A 17307-nucleotide genomic window follows, 5' to 3' on the forward strand; every position below is an offset into this window, starting at 1 on the left:
AATAAATTTATTAAAAAAAAAAAATGTTCATGTAGAAAAGTTAGAAAAGTATAAAAGAGAAAATAAAAGTTGACTTCTATAATCTCAAAAAAAAAAAAAGACAATTTAAAGAAGAAAGCAAAGTGAAAAACAAATGCTTCAGGGTCAAAACTGAAGAAAACCAAGCCACTTTGGTTAGAAAATGTGTGCAAACCAAGTCCACTGCTTCATTTTATCTCTTCCACTCCAGGCAATGCTTGCTGTTGGGTAACCAGGGAACGGAGGTTGCCCCGGTAACGTGGGAAGCGCGGAGGACTTCAACGCTTAGGGCTCTAGGCAGCCCTTCCGGGCCCGCGTGGTGGGAGGGGTGGAGGCCAAACTCTCGCGAGAGCTGTGTGTGTTCTGGTCTACGTCTTTGCGTTTGGCCTTCGGGCTGCGGCGGCCAGTCAGGGGCCAGGCACCCGGAGCGTTTCAGATGGCTACTCAGCAAAGGACGCCCTCCTCGGCCCTGCGGGTCCTGGAAGAAGCGTTGGGCGTGGGCTTGTCGGCTGCCGGGGACACCGCGGAGGCGGTGGCTGCCGAGGGTGCCTACTACCTGGAGCGTATCCTTCGCGTGTAGGCGCGGCACCCAGACGCTGGCCGCGATAACGGGTGTTGGGAGCGAGGGCGCCCTTTGAAGCTTGGGGTCCGCCAGCTGGTAGAGGCGCCTGTTGGATCTCACGGTGGCCTTTCCGACACCGCGACCGCGGAAACCTGCCCACTGTAATTTTTCGCCTTGTTGTAGTTGTAGGCTGATGTGTTCCTGTTGGAAAAAGTTCGTAGTCACCACTCAGTAAACTTTCCAGTTTCGTTTAAAGTAGCCCCACAAATTAATCCAACCCTCCTTTCACTCAGTGGTTTTCTTAAGCTCCCCCTAAACCTTCAGAATGCTGTGAAAATAACCTCCGTAGGGGAACATCCGGAGGTTAAGGAAAAAACCGCTCCCTTTAGGCTTTAACATCAGGATATCCAGTCAGGCCCTGTTGATGGCCCAGTTGTCCAGTGCTTCTGTGATTTGTTTGGGTAGCACCCACCTACCGTATAGTTTCATTGTGGGCTACTTAATGATGATAACTTTTCCCCCCTTTTAGCAACTAAATGATATGCTGGTGAGCTGACAAGTCTCACAGATGCTACCAAGAAATCAGATAAGACAGTGATGAGTAGTTATCCATGGAAATAACTAGAAAAATTGAATAGCCACATGTGGAAGTGTAGGCTCACTATTTCTTGGGTAAAACTTTTGAGCTCCCGTTCTCTAAATTAATGGTACTAGAGAGGGGGAGGGTTCATGAGAAAGATAACCATTCTTCTGGCAGATAAGAGAGAGATGGGTAATCTGTTTTATTCTTAAAGGTATCAAGGAAACTGCAAAATCTACTGGGGTGTTTTTGTTGTTGTTGTTCAAATATAATCCACCTGGATTTAATTCAAGATTTCAGAGATCCAGCAATGATTCATTTTGTAGGTTTTTAACTGATTAACCTGTCCTGGCTCAGGCTCAGTACACGTCCCTGCTACAGAGAGCTTTGAAGAACTTGATTGAAAAGCTCAAAGACAATATATGTATTTTATTTAATGCAGACATGATTTTTATAGCAGTGTGTTTGAATAGCAATTTGAGAGAAATATGTGGGTGCCCTAGTGTTTTAAGTGAGGTTTCCTATTCTCTTCTCCTGACCCTTAACAAGCTGTCTTTTCCAGTAATATTCCTGTTTAAATTCAGAAACAATTCAGCGACTCTTTCATAGCTAATGTATATCTAAATATCTGCCTGCATTAAAATGATTTCTGTCACAGTATTTTGAGTGTTAACATGAGACAAATAGAGTGAGGTAAGTTTTTTGCAAACATCTTTATGAAATAAGTCATGATACTCCAATATAGTACAACTTTCACTAATGGAAATCTGGTTTACTTAATTTGCATGGAGGTCACTGAGTTACAACTACCAACATATTACACTTTTCAAGTAATCACTTTTACAAATATAAGCAACTATAACTATTTCAGTTCAGTTCAGTCGCTCAGTTGTGTCCAACTCTTTGCGACCCCATGAACCGCAGTACGCCAGGCCTCCGAATCAATCGCCAGCAGCTGGAGTCCACCCAAACTCATGTCCATTGAGTTGATGATACCATCCAACCATTGCATCCTCTGTCGTCCCCTTCTCCTCCTGCCCTCAATGTTTCCCAGCATCAGGGTCTTTTCCATTGAGTCAGCTCTTTGCGTCAGGTGGCCAAAGTATTGGAGTTTCAGCTTCGACAACAGTCCTTCCAATGAACACCCAGGACTGATCTCCTTCAGGATGGACTGGTTGGATCTCCTTGCAGTCCAAGGGACTCTCAAGAGTCTTCTCCAACACCACAGTTCAAAAGCATCAATTCTTCGGTGCTCAGCTTTCTTTATGGTCCAACTCTCACATCCATACATGATGAATGGAAAAACCATAGCCTTGACTAGACAGACCTTTGTTGGCAAGGTAATGTCTCTGCTTGTTAATACGCTGTCTAGGTTGGTCATAATTTCCTTCCAAGGAGTAAGTGGCTTTTAATTTCATTGCTGCAGTCACCATCTGAAGTGATTTTGGAGCTGAAAAAGATAAAGTTAGCCACTGTTTCCACTGTTTCCCCATCTATTTCCCATAAAGTGATGGGACCAGATGTCATGATATTAGTTTTCTGAATGTTGAGCTTTAAGCCAACTTTTTCACTTTCCTCTTTCATTTTCATCAAGAGGCTCTTTAGTTCTTCACTTTCTGCCATAAAGGTGGTGTCATCTGCATATCTGAGGTTATTGATGTTTCTCTGGCCAATCTTGATTCCAGCTTCTGCTTCCTCCAGCCCAGCATTTCTCATAATCTACTCTGCATATAAGTTAAATAAGCAGGATGACAATATACAGCCTTGACGTACTCCTTTTCCTATTTGGAACCAATCTGTTGTTCCATATCCATTTCCAACTGTTGCTTCCTGACCTGCATACAGATTTCTCAAGAGGCAGGTCAGGTGGTCTGGTATTCCCATCTCTTGAAGAATTTTCCACAGTTTATTGTGATCCACACAGTCAAAGGCTTTGGCATAGTCAATAAAGCAGAAATAGATGTTTTTCTGAATCTCTCTTGCTTTTTCGATGATCTGGCAGATATTGGCACTTTGATCTCTGGTTCCTCTGCCTTTTCTAAAACTAGCTTGAACATCTGGAAGTTCACAGTTCACACATTGCTGAAGCCTGGCTTGGAGAATTTTCACCATTACTTTACTAGTGTGTGAGATGAATGCAGTTGTGTGGTATTTTGAGCATTCTTTGGCATTGCCTTTCTTTGGGATTGGAATGAAATCTGACCTTTTCCAATCCTGTGGCCACTGCTGAGTTTTCCAAATTTGTTGACATATTGAGTGCAGCACTTTCACAGCATCATCATTCAGGATTTGAAATAGCTCAACTGGAATTCCATCACCTCCACTAGCTTTGTTCCTAGTGATGCTTCCTAAGGCCCACTTGACTTCACATTCCAGGATGTCTGGCTCTAGGTGAGTGATCACACTATCGTGATTATCTGGGTTGTGAAGATCTTTTTTGTACAGTTCTTCTGTGTATTCTTGCTGTATCTTCTTAATATCTTCGGCTTCTGTTAGGTCCATACCATTTCTGTCCTTTATTGAGCCCATCTTTGCATGAAATGTTCCCTTGGTAGCTCTGATTTTCTTGAAGAGATCTCTAGTCTTTCTCATTCTATTGTTTTCCTCTATTTCTTTGCACTGATCACTGAGGAAGGCTTTCTTATCTCTCCTTACTATTCTTTGGAACTCTGCATTCAAATGGGTATATCTTTCCTTTTCTCATTTGCATTTAGCTTCCCTTCTTTTCACTGCTATTTGTAAGGCCTCCTCAGACAGCCATTTTGCTTTTTTGCATTTCTTTTTCTTGGGGATCGTCTTGATTCCTGTCTCCTGTACAATGTCCCAAAGCTCTGTCCATAGTTCATCAGGCACTCTGTCTATCAGATCTAGTCCCTTAAATATATTTCTCACTTCCACTGTATAGTCATAAGGGATTTGATTTAGGTCATACCCGAATGGTCTAGTGGTTTTCTCCACTTTCTTCAATGTAAGTCTGAATTTGGCAATAAGGAGTTCATGATCTGAGCCACAGTCAGTTCCCAGTCTTGTTTTGCTGACTGTATAGAGCTTCTCCATCTTTGGCTGCAAAGAATATAATCAATCTGATTTTGATGTCGACCATCTGGTGATGTCCATGTGTAGAGTCTTCTCTTGTGTTGTTGGAAGAGGGTGTTTACTATGACCAGTGTGTTCTCTTCGCAGAACTCTATTAGCTTTTGCCCTGCTTCATTCTGTACTTAAGGCCAAATTTGCCTGTTATGCCAGGTGTTTCTTAACTTCCTACTTTTGCATTCTCGTCCCCTGTAATGAAAAGATCTTTTTTGGGTGTTAGTTCTAGAACATCCTGTAGGTCTTCATAGTACCTTCAACTTCAGTTTCTTCAGTGTTACTGGTCAGGGCTTAGACTTGGATTACCGTGATATTGAATGATTTGCCTTGGAAACGAACAGAGATCATTCTGTCGTTTTTGAGATTGTTTCCAAGTTCTGCATTTCAGACTCTTTTGTTGAGTATGTTGGCTTTTTAGGATTTTTGTTAATTGAAGTATAACTGATATACAATATTATATTAGTTTCAGGTGTACAACGTAGTGATTCATTATTTTCATACTTTATGAAATAATTGCCACTAGGAGTCTAGTTACTCTAAGTCACCATACAGAGTTTTGCAATATTATTGATTATAGTCCCTATACTGTACATTACTACACCATGACATATTTATTGTATAAATGGGAGTTTGTGCCTCTTAATTCCTGACATATTTTTCACCAATCTCCCCATCTCTCTGATCTCTAGCATCCATTAGATTTTTTTCTCTCTATGAGACTACTTCTGTTGAGCTTCTTTTTTTATTTTTATTTTTTGGATTCTACATATAATTGAAACAATACAGTATTTGTCATTTATTTAGTATGATACCCTGAAGGTCCATACATGTTGTTTCAAATGGCAAGATTTCAGTTTTCTTATGGCTGAGTAGTATTCCATAGTATTTGTATGTACCACATCTTCTTTATCCATTCATCTGTTGATGGATGCTTAGGTTATTTCCATATATTGACTGTTGTAAATAATGTTGCAATAAACATAGCCTGCATATATTTTTTCAAATTAGTGTTTTGTTTTCTTCAGATAAGTACCCACAAGTGGAAAGTCTGGGTCATATATTAGTTCTCTTTAAAAATTTTTAAGGAAACTGTACTGTTTTGTGTAGTAGTTGTACTAATTTACATTGCCCTAAACAGTGCATAAGGGTTCCCTTTTCTTCACATCCTCACCAACACTTGCTATTTCTTGATTTTTGATAATAGCTATGCTGACAGGTGTGAGGTGATATCTCATTGTGGTTTTTGTTTGCATCTCCCTGATTATTAAACATGTTGAGAACCTTATCATATGTATGTTGGCCATCTAAATATAGTCCTTGAAAACAATGTCGATAGGCCCTCTGCTCATTTTTAGTTGGATTATTAACTTTTTTGATGTTGAGTTTTGTGAGTTCTTTACATATTTTGGATGTTAATTCCTTATCAGATATATGATTTTCAAATATCGTCTCCCATTCAGTAGATTGCGCTTTCCCTTTTCATTTTATTGGGCTTTTTTTTTTTTGTTATACAAAAGTTTTCTAATTTAATGTAGTCTCATTTGTTTATTTTTACTTTTGTTCCTTTTGCCTGAGGAGACAGATCCAAAAAATCAGAGAGCATACTACTATTGCCCATGTTTTCATCCAGGAATTTTATGGTTAAGGTTTTATATTTAAGTCGTTGATCCATTTTGAGTTTATTTTTGTTTATAGTGAAAGAAAATGGTCCAGTTTCATTCTTTTGCTTATGGCTGTCTAGTTTTCCCAGGACCATTTAAAAGAGGCTGTATTTTCTTCACTGTATAGTTTTGATTCATTGATTGATTGTGTATATAAATATGGGTTTATTTCTGGGCTCTGTATTTTGTTACATTTAATATATGTTTTGTGACAATTTCTTACATTTTTGATTATTACAGCTTTTTAGCAGTATGATAATTCCAACTTTGTTTTTATATATGAAGATTGTTTTGATATTCAGGGTGTTTTGTGTTTCCATAGAAATTTTAGTTTTATTTTTTACTGTTCTATGAAAAATGTTATTGATGTTTTGATAGGGATTTCATCGACTCTGTGTATTGCTTTGAGTAGTATGAATATTTTAGCAATATTTATTCTTCCTATCCATGAGCCAAAGATGGAGAACCTCTATACAGTCAGCAAAAATAAGACTGGGAGCTGAGTGTGGCTCAGATCATGAACTCCTTATTGCCAAATTCAGACTCAAATTGAAGAAAGTAGGGAACACCACTAGAATATTCAGGTATGACCTAAATCAAATCCCTTATGATTATACAGTGGAATTGAGAAATAGATTCAAGGGATTAGATCTGATAGAGTGCCTGAAGAACTATGGACGGAGGTTCATGACATTGTACAGGAGGCAGTGATCAAGACCATCCCCAAGAAAAAGAAATGCAGTAAGGAAAAATAGTTGTCTGAGGAGGCCTTACAAATAGCTGAGAAAGGAAAAGACGCAAAAGGCAAAGGAGAAAAGGAAAGATATACCCTTTTGAATGTAGAATCCCAAAGAAGAGCAAGGAGAAATAAGAAAGACTTCCTAAGTGAACAGTGCATGGAAATAGAGGAAAACAATAGAATGGGAATGATTAGAGATCTCTTCAAGAATATTAGAGATATCAAGGGAATATTTCATGCAAAGATGGGCACAAAAAAGGACAGAAATGACATGGACCTAACAGAAGCAGAAGATATTAAGAAGAGGCGAGAAAGCACCGAAGAAGTATACCAAAAAGATCTTCATGACCCAGTTGACCACGATGGTGTGATCACTCACCTAGAGCCAGACATCCTGTAATGCAAAGTCAAGTGAGCCTTAGGAAGCATCACTACAAACAAAGCTAGTGGAGTTGATGGAATTCCAGTTGAGCTATTTCAAATCCTAAAAGATGATGCTGTGAAAGTACTGTACTCAATATGCCAGCAAATTTGGAAAACTCAACAGTGGCCACAGGATTGGAAAAGATCAGTTTTCATTCCAATCCCAAAGAAAGGCAATGCCAAAGAATGCTCAAACTATCACACGTTTGCACTCATCTCACACGCTAGCAAAGTAATGCTCAAAATTCTCCAAGCCAGGCTTCAACAATATATGAACTGTGAACTTCCAGATGTTCAAACTGGTTTTAGAAAAGGCAGAGGAACCAGAGATCAAATTGCCAGCATCCATTGGATCATCGAAAAAGCAAGAGATTTACAGAAAAAATACATCTGCTTTATTAAGTAAACCAAAGCCTTTGACTATGTGGATCACAAAAAACTGGAAAATTCTTCAAGAGATGGGAATACCAGACCACCTGACCTGCCTTTTGAGAAATCTGTATGCAGGTCAGGAAGCAACAGTTAGAACTGGACATGGAACAACAGACTGGTTTCCAAATTGGGAAAGGAGTACGTCAAGGCTATATATTGTCACCATGCTTATTTAACTTATATGCAGAGTACATCATGAGAAATTCTGGACTGGATGAAGCAGAAGCTTGAATATATGCAGATGACACCACCCTTATGGCAGAAAGTGAAGAACTAAAGAGCCTCTTGATGAAAGTGAAATAGGAGAGTGAAAAAATTGGCGTATAACTCAACATTCAGAAAACTAAGATCATGACATCTGGTCCCATCACTTCATGGCAATTAGATGGGGAAACTGTGGAAACAGTGGCAGACTTTATTTTTTTGTGCTCCAAAATCACTTCAGATGGTGACTGCAGCCATGCAATTAAAAGACACTTGCTCCTTGGAAGAAAAGTTATGACCAACCTAGACAGCATATTAAAAAGCAGAGACATTACTTTGTCAACAATGGTCCATCTAGTCAACGCTGTGGTTTTTCCAGTTGTCATGTATGGATGTCAGTTTGGACTATAAAGAAAGCTGAGTGCCGAAGAATTGATGCTTTTGAACTGTGGTGGTATTCTCCACAACTTGAGAGTCTCTCTTGAGAGTCCCTTGGACTGCAAAGATATCCACCCAGTCCCTCCTAAAGGAATTCTGTCCTGAATATTCATTGGAAAGACTGATGCTGAAGCTTAAACTCCAATACTTTCGTCACCTGATGTGAAGAACTGACTCACTTGAAAAGACCTTTATCCTGGGAAAGATTGAAGGCAGAAGAAGATGCGATGGTTGGATGGCATCACTGACTCAATGGACATGAGTTTGAGTAAGCTCCAGGAGTTGGTGATGGAGAGGGAAGCCTGGCGTGCTGCAGTCCATGGGGTCGTGACTGAGCGACTGAACTGAACTGAACTGATCCATGAGCACAGTATATTTTTCCATTCGTTTTTGTTGTCTTCAATTTATCATAGATTTATGTCTAATATTTCAAATGCCTTTTCTGTACCTATTGAGATCATCATGTTCTTTTTTTTTTCATCATGTTCTTTTTATCTTTTATTTTGTTAGTGTAATGTATCACATTGATTGATATGTCGTTATTGAACTATTCTTGCGTTCATGGATAAATCCCAATTGATTATGATGTATGCTCCCTTTCTGGTTGTTTCTGTAATTTCTTCTTGCATTTTCTTTCCTTGTAGTTTGATGATTTTCTTTACTGTTATATTTGAATTCTTTCTTTTTACTTTTAGTATATATTATAGGTTTCTCTTTGTACTTGAAAATCTATATATACAGCAATATATTTAGTAGTTGCTTAAGTTTTAAAGTGTTATAAAAGCACAACCTTTTTAATTCCCCATGTTTTATGTTTTTTATTTGATATTTTACATCTTTTTGCTTTGTGTATTCCTTAACTACTTATTGTAGTTGTAGCTGGTTTTATGACTTTTGTGTTTAACTTTCATAGCTGTTTGTATGTCTGATACACTTCCTTTGCTATTTATTTGCTTATACTAGTGAAATTTTTTCTTTTGTATATTTTCTGATTTCTTGCTATGACTTTTCTTTCTACTTAAAGAAATCCCTTTATCATGTCTTATAAAGCTAGTTTAGTAGTGATGAATTCTTACTTTTTGTTGTCTGGGAAATTCTTTATCTCTCCTCTAATTCTGAATGATAATATTGCCAGCTACAGTATTCTTGATTGTAAGTTTTTTTTAGCACATTAACCATATCATGCCCCTCTTTTCTGACCTGTAAAGCTTTTGCTGAAAAATTGGCTTTTGCCTAGGTGTTTTCTTGTATGTGACTAGTTGTTTCTTTCTTGCTGGCTTTAACATTCTCTCTTTATTTTTAAATTTTGCCATTTTAATTATAGTATGTCTTGGTGTGGCTGTCTTTGAGTTTATCTTGTTTGGAATTCTCTGTGCTTCCTGGACCTAGATATGTTTCCATTCCCAATTTAAGGAAGTGTTCAGTTATTATTTCTTCAAATAGGTTTTCTGAGCTATCCTTGCTTCTCTTCCTCTGAGACCCCTAGACTATGAATGTTAGGATGCTTGATGTTGTTTTAGGGATTCTTAAATTATCCTCATTTTTTATTCCTTTATTTTTGCTCTTTATACCGAGCGACTTCTACTATTCTGTTTTCCAGATTGCTTATGTATTCTTCTGTATCTTCCAACCAGTTGTTGATTCCATCTAGTGTATTTGTCATTTCAGTTATTTTATTCTTCATCTCTGGTTGGTTCATTCCTATATTTTCTAATTCTTTATTGAGATTATCACTGTGTTCATTTCTTATTTTGTGTTTGGTGCGAATTTTTATGACTATTTGAATTCTTTATCAGGCAAATTATCTCTTTTTCATTAGTTTTTTTCAGGGCGTTTTATCAGGTTCTTTCATTTAGAACATATTCTATGTATCCTCATTGTGTTTTACTTTCTGTGTTTCTTTCTATGTTTTAAGCAAAACAGTTATTTCCCTCAGTCTTGAAGTCATGGTCTTGTGTAGGAGCATTCTGCTATAGAATGCATGTGCTGGTTGGCTTTGGTGGGCTGGCTGGAACTGAAGTGGGCATGGGCTGGGAAAGAAGGAGAGTCTTGAGTCCTGCTGAGTGTGGGCTGCCTTGGCAGGTAACCTGGAGTTGGAGTGGGCACAGGTAAGGGACATACTAGGGTGGATTTGGTAGGCATTATTCAGTCTGTTGCCTTTGTGATAGGATTCAGAGTGAGTGAGTTTGTGCATGAGCCCTTTAAGAGTGGAGTTTTGGTTTCTTGTCAGATCCCTCTAGCTCTTCTGTATGTAAGACCCATTGGTTTTGAAAAGTCATACTTTATGGGACCTCATATTTTTCATGCAGATCCCCTGTCCTAGAGTTACCAATATGGGACTTGAATTCCTTGCTCTTTAGCAAAGGCTTCCGTGGTTGTGATAGCCCCTCCCACTCGTGGGCTTCCCTGGTGGCTCAGACAGTAAAGAATCTGTCTGCAATGTGGGAAATCCAGGTTCAGTCCATTGTTTGGTAAGATCCCCTGGAGGAGGGTGCAACCTGCTCCAGTATTCTTGCCTGGAGAATCCTCATGGATAGAGGACCCTGGTAGACTACAGTCCATGGGGTGCAAAGACGTTGTATTAGTCTTCAAGTTGTTCTCAGAGAGAGTTGTTCTATATGTAGTTGTACTCTTGGTGTGTCCATGGGAGGAAGCGAGCTCAAGTTCTTCCTACTCTCTGGTAGCTCAGATGTTAAAGAATATGCTTGCAACAATGCAGGAGACCCAAGTTTGATCCCTGGTTTGGGAAGATCCCCTGGAGAAGAGGATGGCAACCCACTCCAGTATTCTTGCCTGGAAAACCCCATGGACAGAGTAGCCTGGCAGGCTACAGTTCATGGGGTCACAAAGAGTTGGACATAACTGAGTAACTAGCACACACACACACACACACACACACACACACACACAGTGATTATGTTAGTTGCTGAAGTGGGACGTTTTTGGGTTTAAAGTCTTTAATTTTCAGGTAATTTAATTGAGCTATTGCAGTAGATAAATAAAAATTCTAATATGCATAAATGAATCAGGAATCTGATGTTCTCTACTTTGCACATATACTCAGTCACTTCTAATTCACTAATTTGGTCCTGGACTTTCCTTGTTTATGACTTAACAGTTGCTCCTAGGATACTAGACAATGAGCTGTTAATATTGACCAAGGCTTGTGAAAGAGCTTGACTCAAATTCTCCAGGAAATCACCCTTTTCTTTACTCTTCAACATTCAGATATAAAGAACGTGTATAGGCTAGTGTGGTCCAAACCAGAAACCTAGCCATGATCCACAGCCTTCATTAGAAGTCTCACATTCTTTTAGCCAGTTTAGAGAATGTGTCCAGGAAACAGGATTATTACCGCTGAAACAACCCTCCTTTGTAACCGTCTAGCTACAATGGCACCACCTGTTTCTCTTCCAAAGCACTTCATATCATTGCTTTTATGTTTTAAACATAAAATAATGCAGACATACATGATATTGTGTGCGGGTCTGTGTTTGTGTGTTAATCACTCAGTCATGTCTGACTCTGACTCCCCATGGACTGTAGCCCACCAGACTCCTCTGTCCATGGAATTCTCCGGGCAAGAATACTTGAGTGGGTTGTCATTCCCTTCTCCAGGAGATCTTCCTGACCCAGGGATCAAACCCAGGTCTCTTGCATTACAAGTGGATTCTTTACCCTGTGAGCCATTGAGGAAGCCCCATACATGATACAGTTCTTAACTATTTCTAGAATTTTAAGAGGTCTAGTCATGGAATGTATGAATTCTCAGATGAACACTTTTTTTAGAAAGATACTAGCAGCTTTGTGAAATATAAGGCTATATTTTAACTTTGTGATCTATAAACTGGTTAGTGGGTGTCTCTAGTAATTGTAATGAAGGTTGATATTCATCATGAATGAATTCTCTATTGAAAATTAATGCAATTTGGAAGAGGTTTACAAGTGTAGTAGTGACCAGGGATGGTTGTTTTTTAATATGTGACTGCAGACATTTGGGAGTGCCTAATTCCAGTTGAGAGATGCAGGCTGGAATGAATTATACTAAGAAAACTAATGCTTAATTGATTTTTTTTCTCCTTGTTGAAACAAAGGCCTTATTCAAGGAAGAGTAATGAAATGCATGAACTCCAGGGAAGTAGAACCACCAAAGTAGTATTGTTTTTGTTACCTACCCACTTTGTGCTGATTTTCTGCTTCCCTAACTGGCTTTTGATTATTATTTTGTTTTTCTAGGCATTTTAATACTAAAAATTTGACTTAGCAAACCGTCAGTTTGCTGGCCCCTGGAAAGATTTCCTTTGGCCCCAGCAGCAATTTCTGAGGGTTGACTGAGTTTAAGCCTGTCCTTTGAGGCCAATCAACTCTGGATGCAGGCCCAAAGTCAGCTATTTCCAAAAATGCAAATTAAGGATTCCAGATCCTGAAATATGGTGATCACTCTAAACTGATCCCCTATCTAAGATACATGTTCAGTTGCTCAGTCTTGTCCAACTCTTTGTGACCCCATGGACTGTATCCTGCTAGGCTCCTCTGTCCATGGAGTTTTTCCAGGCAAGAATACCAGAGTGGGTTGCCATTTCCTACTCCAGGGAATCTTCCTGACCCAGGGATCAAACCCTCGTCTCTTGAGTCTTCTGCATCGGCAGGCAGATTCTTTACCACTAGTAGGGAAGACTGAAGGGAGCAAAACTTCAGTGGGAAGTATGGCAACAAATGTGCCAGTTATTTGCCATCTTTGGCCTATATTTTTCAGTTAACTTACTTTATTTAAACTGACTTTCCTAAGAAAGTGAACATGACTATTATGTTTTGTATTTACAGTACATTTCTTTTGCTTCAATTTGGTGAAATAAAATGTTGATCACGGAGAATCCACTCTAGATTTTAGATTGCCTCCAAGTACATTGATTCTACAGTGATGGCAAATGTTATAAAGCAATTTCTGTCTACAGTAGCTTTGGGAAATCATGTAAAATATAATTAGCTATATGTTTCACTACAATTCTTTATAAAGCTGGTGTTGCTGGCAGTGATCACTACCTACAGATGCAGTAGTGCAGGAGACCAGTATGTGAGGAACTTTGTATGCTGCTTTCATCTAAAAAGTGTTCATTTCCTTCTGGCTGTGGTCCATTTGCAGAACCTTATCTGTGACCCCATTGCACCAACTGTCACATAAAGCTCTGCTCCATTAGGCCAGCTGAAATGCTTCTCTTGCAGTTGTGTCTTCTGTAGTACTGTGATGTATTTAGAGCTTCTTGACAGTTTCAGTGTGGGTATATATTTGCCTGTTTCCTGACAAGATCTGCAAGGTCAGGATCTGGTATAGATTCTGTTAGTGCAGAAACTACCACTTAGTTCACCCATTGTAATGAAGTACCAGGGAACTAATTCCTTGCGTGCATGCTCACAAGAGCTACTATATTCCTTCCAGAGCAAGGTACATATGGAGAAGGATCCTTAGTCTGAGACCAGGCCATGACTCTAAAACATAGTACCTGGCCTGGAAGAGGGCAGTGATGAGGACTGTATGTGCAGGCCAGGGAGGAAGGAGGTAGCTACAGATAGAACCCTGGGCAAGATCAGACTAGAAAACCAGGACATTATTAAGTGTCAGGTAAAGCTCAAGCTGGCAGAGAAGCAGGACCAGATCTGAAGGGAACAGAGTAGGAAAAAAAATGAATTTTGGAGTTGAGAGTTCAATGACATTTTTTGAAGGAAAACTAGGCGGGTAATGGAAAGGGAGTTTTGTAAGGACTCAGAGTCAGCTTGGCAACAAGAAACTGATTTTAAGCAGTGGAAAAATAATTCGTATGAAAATTGTGACCAGCTTAATTGTATGGAAATTGCCTGGAGGATAGAGATTAGATTACAGATGAGAAAGTTGCCCAAAAAAACTAGAATTGGAGTAAAAGTTTTATCGTTCAGGCAATGGATTGTGCATTTTTATTCTAGCAATATTGCTTCTAAAGCAGTGCTTTCCAATCTTTTTCACACATGTTGCTCCATCAGATCTTGCTTCAGTCTGTCGTTCTGGCTCTCCCAAGGACTGAGGGGATCAGTATCTGTACTGTCCAAAGTGTTCTTTTTATGAGAACCTAAGAGCTTGATTTCTCTCAGGCTTCAGAACCAGAGATTGCTGTACATCTGCTGAGAAATTCATCTATTTTCTTTGGATGAATACTGAATTGGTATCTGATTACATTTCTGTCTGACCCTGACTGCTGGGAAACCTAGTCTCAAACCTGTGGCTTATATATACCAAAGTACAAGAGACCTTCTGGCCTGTACTTTATCTTACTTCTGCTGTTTCCCTTTCTCTTCTAATTTCCATATTCATTTATTTTTAACTCCCTATAGCTGTATGCATGTCTGAAAACTGCCACAGAATTCTTTGGGGATAATTTGTCCATGTGTTGTGAGCCAGCTAGCCAGCTAGACAGATGCATACAAACATACATGCCAGAGTACATTTCCTTCTTCAGTAACACTGCAATATCACATTTCAATTGAGTTGCTTCTGGGAAGATTTTTCTGTTCACATTCTATTGTGGCTACGAAGGATGATCCTGGTTCCTATTTGGGGTATTTGTCCTCTTCCTGACCTTTTGTCTCATGAATCTCTTGCCCTTGGTTTATTTAATCTTTGAGTCTATTGCTCTGTATCTCTCTTCTACTTCTCCTTCCTTTAGGGTCTTCAGATGGAGCTGTTTAAAGGATCTGATTTATCTCTTCATAATATGACACTCGAGAGCTTGGAAAACAAATAGATTACAGAGTTCATTATTGATAATATTAGTAAAAATTGTACAATGCTGTTGTGTCAGTGTAGAAACAGTATGGTGTAGTTGAGAATTCATGGTATTTGTGTTCAAGAAACTTGTCTTTGTCATTCATGTCTTTGGTCTTGGCCAGATCTCTTCTTCCTGACTCAGTTTCCTTTTTTTTCTTTTTCCAAATTTTTCCTTTGTTTCCTACGCCATTCACTGTTACAGAGTTGTAAGAGTACATATGGTGTGATCCATGTGTCAGTACTTTTTAAGCATTATAAAATAGTATTTTTCCTCCTACTCTTTTTTGATTGTGGGGAAATACGATATTATTAGTATTGTATCTCATCTCTAGAATATTTTTCTTCAGTAGTAGTTACAAGTATTGTTTAATATTTCCAAAGCTTTGAGGACAAATTACTTTTTTCTCTACATAGCCATGTTCAAGAAGCTGTGCTTTGACATTTCTTCCTCACAATAATCTTGCCAGCAGTTGGTGTAAATCATAAAGTCTATCCAGATCATTTGAGAATATTTACTTATTTGTGAACTTTATTATGGAATGAGCAATGATGAAGGATGTTGTTGTTTAGGTGCTAAGTCATGTGCAACCCTTTTGCAACATGGACTGTAGTCCGTTAGGCTTCTCTGTCCGTAGGATTTCCCAGACAAGAATACTGGAGTGGGTTGCCATTTCCTTCTCCAGGGTATCTTTCCGACTCAGGGATTGAACCAAGATCTCCTACATTGCAGGCAGATTCTTTACTGCTGAGCCACCCAGGAAGCCCTGGTGATGAAGGGTAGCATTAATTTCTGGAAACAAATGACTGCCTACAAATTCAGCCTCTTTTTCCCCCCTCCAAACTTCAATCTTTTTGTTTTGTATTGAGGTATAGGTGATTAACAATGTTGTAGTAGTTTCAGGTGAACAGTGAAGGGACTCAGCCATATATATACATGTGTCCATTCTCTCCCAAACCTTGCTGGCTGGCTCAAATGATGAGCAGAGTTCCATGTGCTATACAATAAGTCCTTGTTGGTTATCCATTTTGAATATAGCAGTGTGTACATGACCTTCCCAAACTCCATAACTATCCCTTATCCCAGCAACTCTAAGTTTGTTTTCTAAGCCTGTCTCTTTCTGTTTTGTAAATTCATTTGAGAAATTTGATATTTCTCCTTCTCTGTCTGATTTATTTCACTCTGTATGACACTTTCTAGGTCCACCCATGTTGCTGTAAATGACATTATTTCATACTTTTTAATGGCTGAGTGATATTCCACTGTATATATGTATCACATTTTCTTTATCCATTCCTTTGTCAAGGGACATTTATATTGCTTCCATGTCTTGGCTGTTGTAAACAGTGACAGAATGAACACTGAGGTGCCTGTATCCTTTTGGCTCATGTTTTTATTTGGATATATTCCCAGGAGTGAGATTGTAGGGTTTTATGATAGCTCTATTTTTAGTTTTTTAAGGAACCTCCATACTGTTCTCCATAGTGACTGTACCAATTTACATTCCCACAAACGGTGAAGGAGTATTCCCATCTCTCAACACATTCTCCAACATTTGTTGTTGGTGGATTTTTTTGATTTTAGCCATTCTGACCGATTTGAGGTGACATCTCATTATAGTTTTGATTTACGTTTCTCTAATAACATCATGACAAAAGATGGGGAAACAATGGAAAAAGTGATAGACTTTGTTTTCTTGGGCTCCAAAACCAGTGGACAGTGACTGCAGCCATGAAATTAAAAGACGCTTTTTCCTTGGAAGAAAAGCAATGACAAACCTAGACAGTGCATTAAAAAGCAGAGACATTACTTTGCCTACAAAGGTCTGTATTCATTGCTGTTGTTTTTCTAGTAGTCATGTACAAATGTGAGAGCTGGACAATAAAAAAGGCTGAGTGCTGAAGAATTGATGCCGTCGAACTGTGGTGCTGGAGAAGACTCTTGAGAGTCCCTTGGACTGCAAGGAGATCAAACCAGTAATCCTAAAGGAAATCAACCCTGACTATTCGTTGGAAGGATTGATACTGAAGCTGAAGCTCCAATACTTTGGCCACCTGATTCGAAGAGCTGAGTCATTGTAAGAGACTGTGATGCTGGGGAAGACTGAAGGCAGGAGGAGAGGGGGCCAGCAAAGGATGAGATGGTTGTATGGCATCACCGACTCAATGAACATGAGTTTGAGCAAACTCTGGGAGATGGTGAAGGACAGGGAGGCCTGGCATGCTGCAGTCCATGGGGTCGCAGAGAGTCAGACATGACTGAGTGAACAGCAGTAACTAGTGATGTTGAACATCTTTTCATGTGCCTACTTTTGTTCTCTTTGGAGGACAGGTCTGCCCAGTTTTTGAGTGGCCTGTTTGTTTTGA

General features: G+C 39.1%; 1 protein-coding gene across 7 annotated transcripts in view; it reads left to right on the forward strand.

The window, feature by feature from the left end:
• The first annotated feature begins 383 nt into the window (after positions 1–383).
• The window catches only part of SPAG16 (sperm associated antigen 16), a 981998-nt gene continuing 965074 nt past the window's right edge, over positions 384–17307 (forward strand). For 6 of the 7 annotated variants that reach the window (XM_081583025.1, XM_081583028.1, XM_081583030.1 and 3 more), the window contains exon 1: positions 384–581. In XM_081583025.1, coding sequence (XP_081439151.1) covers positions 455–581 — 127 coding nt within the window. In that variant the 5' untranslated portion in view covers positions 384–454. Of the gene's footprint in view, positions 582–1722; positions 1854–17307 lie in introns of all 7 variants that reach the window. The other variant, XM_081583031.1, reaches the window with a different exon arrangement.

This window comes from Giraffa tippelskirchi, chromosome 3 (genome assembly GCF_054371585.1).
Source record: "Giraffa tippelskirchi isolate mGirTip1 chromosome 3, T2T-mGirTip1v1.2.pri, whole genome shotgun sequence".
NCBI lineage: Eukaryota > Metazoa > Chordata > Mammalia > Artiodactyla > Giraffidae > Giraffa > Giraffa tippelskirchi.